This window comes from Panthera tigris, chromosome C2 (assembly GCF_018350195.1).
Source record: "Panthera tigris isolate Pti1 chromosome C2, P.tigris_Pti1_mat1.1, whole genome shotgun sequence".
Classification (NCBI taxonomy): Eukaryota; Metazoa; Chordata; class Mammalia; order Carnivora; family Felidae; genus Panthera; species Panthera tigris.
In genome coordinates this window covers 55307456-55315081 of record NC_056668.1, presented here as the reverse complement: position 1 = coordinate 55315081, position 7626 = coordinate 55307456, and the positions used below count along the sequence as shown (strand labels likewise).

Here is a 7626-nt window from a genome sequence, read left to right as displayed (position 1 = left end):
GCCTGGGTAGAAGCGGATTTGAAAGACAGAAAATACAGAAACAGAAAAAAAAGAAAAAGATGAGGTGCCTGGGTGGCTCAGTGTGTTGAGCATCCGACTCTTGATTTCGGCTCAGGTCATGATCTCACGGTCCATGAGATAGAGCCCTGCATGGGACTCTGTGCTGCCAGCGTGGAGCCTACTTGGGATTCTCTCCCTCCCTCTCTCTTTGCCTCTCCCTGGCTGTGTGAGCATGCCTGCATACACGCTGTCTCAAAGTAAAGAAGAGAAAATGCCAGAAGACACAGCTCAACATGTCCCTTTATCTGCACATCAACAACATCACATCAACAACATTTTTACTGCTGATAATATGGTTATCTCTACCCATTTCCCTCTTCTCTACAGAGACTTCCTTTAAATTTAGCAATACTCAATGTATAATTTTTCCACGGTTTTAATAGTTTTTACATCTAAATTTATTTTCACAATATTTAGGTATGAAAAAGCAAATATCCTTGTTACTGTTTTACAGATGGGAACAGTGAGACTGTAGAAACTAAGTAATGTTTCAGTCCCAGGCTTCCTGAATGCAACTCAGAGTTCCTTCCATTAGACGCCCCTCCTCAATGTAGGCATAATTGATGGCTAACAATATGGCAAGGACAATGCCTCTGCCCTTCACAGAAAACTGTATCTCTGAATGGCAGCACAATCCCATCAGCGATAAATGACCTAGTCTTAAAACTGTACAGATGAGTTAATCTCACTGGCTTTCTATTCTTATTTAGCCTATAGCTGTAAGAGGGTTAGACTAGCTTTCTAAAGGCATATGTTAGCCTCCAGTTCTAGTGAAGAAGTGAGGAACTAAATTGGGAGAGACCATACGTGAAAACAACCTGAGAAAAAGCTGCAGACTGTGAGTCACGATGGGAAATAATGAATCCATAGCTGGTGGTCAGAAAGCAGTTCCTGCTAAAGAGACCTATGTGTGGTACAAAAAATTTATGAGGGAATATCCATCCGGCCTGCAAACACTGCATGAATTCAAGACACTCTTGGGTCTGCAAGGTCTGAATCAAAAAGCCAATCAACATGTTGATCAAGTCTATAATACCTTTGACATGAACAAGGTAAGTCCTTTACTTTTTATTTGGCAATGGTTCTGCATTTTCCCCTCTGTAAAAATATGAAATAGCCTGAGGTAAAACGTGTGCATCTCACTGAACAGGGAGGTCTTCAGAGAACCCGCAGCTTGTAGGTAAGTGAGTCATTAAACACATTTAGCACTGACGGCATGAAAGTAATTGGGAACTAGCCTCTCCACCCTTGGAAATGTTCTGCATGTAGCGAGTTATTTTAAAACCAAATTAAATCTCAGCGTGGAATTCTAATGCTATCGTTTAAACAAATCTAATAAGTGCAGATTGATTTACAAAGACTGTTTTCAAAGTATTTAATACGTTGGTGACATTTTATAGAAAAGCAAATTACAGGAATCTGCTTTAAAAAGTGTGATTGCATCTAGATTGGCAGGTAAAATCAATACAAATTTGCCAACATGTTGTTTGTACTCAGAAGTTGGAATGCTGGAATAGTTTTTCATATCTGACCAATTTAGTTGGAGGAAAAACAAAACAATTTACAGTTTTAAATTCAGATAAATTTTAGTTTCTAAAGATTGTCACTGAACTATTGTTCTGAATTTACTCACTCCTAAGGAGTTGCAGCATATTTAATTTTCAAGTCCTGAAAAAATACAAAGATGAGGAGAAAAAAAATGGGGAACAGAAAAAAATAAGACAAAAAAGTAACAGTCTGACCAACCAGGCCAGAATTCTTCCTGCCTACTTTTCCTTGTGCATTTCCGTTGTTTTTTACCTGTATATTTCAAAATGGGCTGATGCCATCTGGAATAAAAGGGAAAGGGGAAATACCACTCACTGAAAAATAGATGACTTTAGAAGGCTGTGTGTGAGAATAGATGAGGCAGAAGTGGTAATTAAAACAATTGACTGTCCTTTGGGATGTATGGAATCTAGAGCAGCCCTTTGAGCCCTTTTCCAAATAAAAACAAACCAAAACAATAGATAACTTAAAAGGAGGTACCAGCCAAGAACTAGGGAAAACTGAACGTGTGCAAAATTAACAGCTATTTTAATTCTTGTAATAATGTTGGGAGCAGATTTCTTTCAGGACATTGTCTTTTAGGACATGTTCTTTGTTATCAAGTGTGAGTGAAACACTGCCTGCTTAGTATGACGGTGTTTTCCTCCTCATAAATTTGACTTAGTGTGGATGCAAACAAACTGTTCTGCCCCCAAGGAGTTTACAAGTCAGTGGGAAAATGAGGCAGATTCTGCTTTTGTTCTTGACGTTGAAACATGTTCTAGATATGCTATAAGCTGAATTTTTGTGCTCCCCCAACCTTAAAACCGCTTATTACTTTAACAGCAAATATGGGATTAATGGGAAATAGAAAATTGCAATTTTGGATAAGCAGGCTATGGCAAAGCCATAGGCAAGTATGCAGAGCAAAGGAGAGGAACGCTCTAGTACAGAGGAAAGGGTGAAATCAGGAAGGCTTTTATAAACAAAAAGTCGGTTGGAGTAAACTGGGAGTTTGAGGTATAGTGGCTTTTTATTGTCTCAGTTGTTTGTGACAATATCTCATTGGCTGGGTTGTTGCCAGGGTCAAGGGGTGGGGCCCTTTTTCCTCCTGCTGGGGTGGTAAAGAAGTAGAATCAGCAAGCAAGCAAGATGCAGTCTCTTCCTGTTGGGTCAGCAATTGACAAGGAGTGGTAGGGTGTGTAAGCTCCCCCTGCTAGCCTCCCGACTCCATTCTAAATAAGGGTTCCTTTTTTATCTGTCACAAACTTAAATTATGGTGAAATCTAAACCACTCCCCACCCACATTATAGTATTTGGAGGTGGGGTCTTTGGGAGGTAATTAGGTCATGAGGGCAGAGCCTTCATGATTGGGATTAGTGGGATTACAAAGAGACAGACCCCAGAGAGTTTCCTCCTTCATGTGAGGACACAGTGAGAAGGCTGATTGTCGATGAACCAGTAGGTGGGCTCTCACCAGACACAGAATCTGCTTGAGACTTGATCTTGAATTCCCTCACTTAAAGAACTGTGAGAAATAAATTTCCGAGTGTTTTAAGCCACCCAGTCTATGGTATTTTTGTTATAAGAGCCTGAAGTGACCAGGACAGGGCACAGTGTGCATGTTGGCATGTTGTCTCTCTGTCTCTGCCTACGTATGAATCTCGCAGCCCTCGCTGCCTTTCTCTCTGCCGTTGTATGTTTCGCTCTTTGTGTGGCTGCTGCTGTCCCACTGTGCCTGCTGCCTGCTGTAAGCAACCCATTTCACAGTGGAAGTCTTTTACTCTAGATTGCAGCTTCTGAGACTCTGACAGAACTCCCGAGAGGTTAGAAGATGAGCTATTAGGAGGGTTTTTTTTTTTTTTAGTTATTCTTCAAAGTAACTGGTGACATGTCCCATGCCAGAGATTTTGTTGTTAACCCAATGTTTGTGGAAGCACTGCATGTCAGCGGTTCACATGCAAGAACAGGAACATGTGACAAGGAGCGCTGGGCAGAAACCAGAAGTGTTGTCAAAACGAAGCCTGCTGCCGAGGCAGCTGGGGCAGACAGTGTTGAGATAAGCAATCTGGGCGTGTGTACCATTGGAGTGTCCTCTCGGGGCCAGTCGTGGGACGGCCAAGCCCATCTCAGGAGCTTCATTTAAATGACTTGGAAGGTCTGCTGGTATTCATGATTTATCATCGAGATTTTATGTTTGCTTAGGAAGCAAGCAAATCTAGGCGGTGATGACTAATGCCACACAAGGTGTGGGGATCTTGATATAAAATCAGGTTGTAAAATGAGAAGAGTAAGGATGGTTCTTTATCAAGTGACAGTAAGAAATGATACGCAATTAATGCACAGGAAAACAAAAAAGCCTTATATTTAATTAGATCAATAAAACTGTCAGCTGCCCAGCACCGTGGAGGATTTGCTCTTTCTTGGAGCTCCGCTGCAGTGTTAGCTATTCTGAATGGAAATCACTACAAAGTGCATTTCATACTTTCCTGCCTCCTCAAAGTACCGGTAAAACCTTTTTTGATATCAGAGTCATTGTTATGAACATTGGTTGTTATGTTTTTGGAATACCACGAAGCAGCCATGCCTATTGAAGTTGCTGGGGCTAAGTTTCCTGTTGTTACAAATCCTGAAAATAATGTGCTTTTGTCATTTTTGCTTTTTATTGTTTTTCTCTTTCCCTGCTGTCAAACACACCTTTCCCAGCTTTCTGATTGTTCTAATAATAATGAGCTTCCAATCTCTTTTTACTCTGCCATTTCTCACCTGGCTTTGGCTTGTACTCAAGTTCACTAAACATACTAGAATAGTGCTTAAAGTGGAAATAGATCCTAAAGGTTAGACTGTAAAGTTTATATCAATTCCTTTGGCTAATCACACACCCTTGTAAGCATCTCCTTGTCGCTCGGTAACAATAAGTGTTTGAGATGTGTCTGACACTGTTTTAGGCACAGTACATAGACTAACGCATTCAACATCACAGAATTAATAGAACCTGCTTTAAGGTAGCGGCCATAAATTTGGCACCTCAGACCTTCCCAGAAGGTAATTGACCAGGGCCCCAGTGCACAGCTTTGAAATCCTTCACCGCACGCACAGAGTCCGTGCTTGGGTTTAGGTTATCACCAATGTTGGAGTGCAGCAGGAATAATAAAGCCAACCCATTCTTAAGATTCAGGATTCCTTTGTCAGCAGGCTTTGACTAAAGGATTCCCTGGTGGCTTTGTCAAGCTGTAGGTTTCAAGAGTGCCTAGGACACTTCTGTCCAAACTTCTTTTACACCCTTCTTTAGCTGGGTCGGATTAGCTCACTCAGCCTTTCCTGACATCTTTCCTGCTTACTTCCACACACCATTTCTCCAAATAAAATCTTTGAATTGGGATTAATAGGTCTAATATCCAATGAATAAGAGTCACAGAAAAAGAGCTCAGAGAGAATGTAGGGTTATAACAAAACAAACCAGAAAAATTTTCCAGACCTATTAGACACATGTTTCACAAGGGCCCAGTACAATAAATAGAGATTGACTGACAGCATATGCATAGATTTTTTTGTTTTGTTTTTTTTAAGAGAGAAAATGCATGGGGGAGAGGTGCAAAGCAAGAGAGACAGAATCTCAAGCAGGCTTCACGTGGAGCCTGATGCGGGGCTTGATCCCACAACCTGGGGATCATAACCTAAGCCAAAATCAAGAGAGGTATCTCAACCAACTGAGCCACTCAGGCACCCTGAGAAAAAATATTTAAAAAAAAAAATTTTTATGTTTAGTACAGACAGAGAGACAGAGTGTAAGTGGGGGAGGGGCAGAGAGAAAGGGAGGCACAGAATCTGAAGCAGGCTCCAGTCTGCCAGCACAGAGCCCAACAGGGGTCTCAAACTTGTAAACCATGAGATCATGACCTGAGCCAAAGTCGGACACTTAACCAACTGAGCCACCTAGGTGCCCTCTGAGAAAAATTTTAAACAGGGATAAAGAGACGATCCTAAAATCTAAAAAGAAAAAAAACGAAAGTCAAAATAACAGTGAACTTCCTAACACCTACACTAGAGACTTAAGAGTAAATGGAGAAACGCCTCCAAAATTCTGATGGTGAAAAAAATCAAGCCAAATCAAATGTAAGGAGAGAATAAAAACAGGCAGTGACTAAAAAAATATCCTTCACATTTATTTTTTCTTAGGAAGCTACTGGAGCAGGTACTTCAGCAAAAAAGAGGGAGTATATCAACAAAGAGAGAGAGAGTGAATCCAACATAGGAAAACAGATATGGACAGTCTTGGGTCATGGAGATGAAAACTCCAAATCAACAGCTATACAGAAACCTCAGTGTACTGCTAATCCAGATTGTAAAGGGAGAAGGGGGACTCTGGGAGAAAGACCTGATAGATTATCTATTGTGCTTGAGGATTTCAAAAACAATATAAATTTACTAATTTATATTTAACCAATCTGATGGTCCCTTTAAAAAAATTAACAAGGTGAAATACAAAGAAAATTATTGAAATTTAAATGAAATAACTTTAATTTTTTTTATTATGAAAACTTCACACATATACAAAGGCAGAGAGAATAATCTAATGATACTCTCATAGACCAATCATCCATCTTCAACAATTATTAAAATTCAGTCACTTTCATCTCATCTGTCCTCCTACATTTTTATTTTTTATTGTTTTAAATTCAGACTTTCTGGAAAAAGTTTTTCATTCCAGTTAACAGACAGTGTTATACTAGTTCCAGGTGTACAATATAGTGATTCAACAGTTTCATACACCATCCAGTGCTCATCACAACAAGTGCACTCCTTAGTCCCCATCACCTGTTTCATCCATCCCCCTACTCACTCCCCTCTGGTAACTATCAGTTTGTTCTCTATAGTTAAGAGTTTGTCTTTTGGTTTCTCTTTTTTTTTCCTTTGTTTGTTTTGTTTCTTAAATTCCACATATAAGTGAAATCATATGGTATTTGTCTTTGACTGACTTATTTCACTTAGCATTGTTCTCTAGCTTCATCCATGTTGTTGCAACTGACAAGATTTCATTTTTTTTTATGACTGAATAATGTTCCACTGTGTATGTGAATTTGTATATGTATATGTACACACATACCACATCTTTATCCATTCATCAATCAGTGGACACTTGGGCTGCTTCCATATCTTAGCTATTATAAATAATGCTACCATAAACATAGGGGTGCATGTACCCTTTAAGCATACCTTTTTATTGTTTCTTGATTTGAGTTTGGATCCAAACAAGGTCCATACATGGAAATTGGTGGTTATGACTCTTAAATCTGTTTTTTTCTATAGTAGATCCCTAGTCACCTCCTTCCTCCCACCCCCCCCTCCCCATTTATGCCATTGATTTGTTGGGGAAGGTGAGTTATTAGTTCTGTAGAATATTCTGCATTCTGGATTTAGTTGATTGCTTTCTTATCTTCAAATTACCAGTAAATTGGTATTTAGCTGTGGAAGCTTAAATAGATTCAGATTGATTTGCTTGGCAAAAATACTTCATAAGCACATAATTATTGGTTGTCTCACTTTTCATGGATTGTCCATTAGGTTCAGGAGATGTCAGCCTGACAATGATGAGGTAATTATTAACTCCATATAAAATACTGAAGTCAGTAATTTTGGTTCATCAATGGGTTATACGGGGAACAAAATTTACTAGTCATTAAAATTAAACTCTCAACTTTTAGATTAACCCACAGTTGTGAGAGTATGGACAAAGAACTGTGGTTGCTCAGAAATGTTTAACGACTAGTTCTTCCATGGGAGAAAAGCCCTGGTAACATGTTGATTTCCATGGTGTAAATACTCCCACCATGGTCAATTTCGAGCTACCAACCATTTAATAGTTGGCCTGCAAAATTCCTGAAAATTTGACAATCTGCTCACACCAGCAGATACAGTAGGTTCCAGCACACTACGTGGATATATATGAGGGTCATAGAACTAAATGCCTGTCATTTGCTATAACGGGAAATAAATAGGTAATGTCTAGAATTGATAAATCTCAGCATAAGTAGAATA

General features: G+C 39.5%; 1 protein-coding gene across 2 annotated transcripts in view; it reads left to right on the top strand.

Annotated features, from left to right (window-relative positions):
- Positions 1-908: 908 nt before the first annotated feature.
- GUCA1C (guanylate cyclase activator 1C) overlaps positions 909-7626 on the top strand; it is a 31222-nt gene continuing 24504 nt past the window's right edge. For both annotated transcript variants that reach the window (XM_007098646.3, XM_042957134.1), the window contains exon 1: positions 909-1112. In XM_007098646.3, the coding sequence (XP_007098708.3) occupies positions 909-1112 (204 nt within the window). The remainder of the gene's footprint in view (positions 1113-7626) is intronic.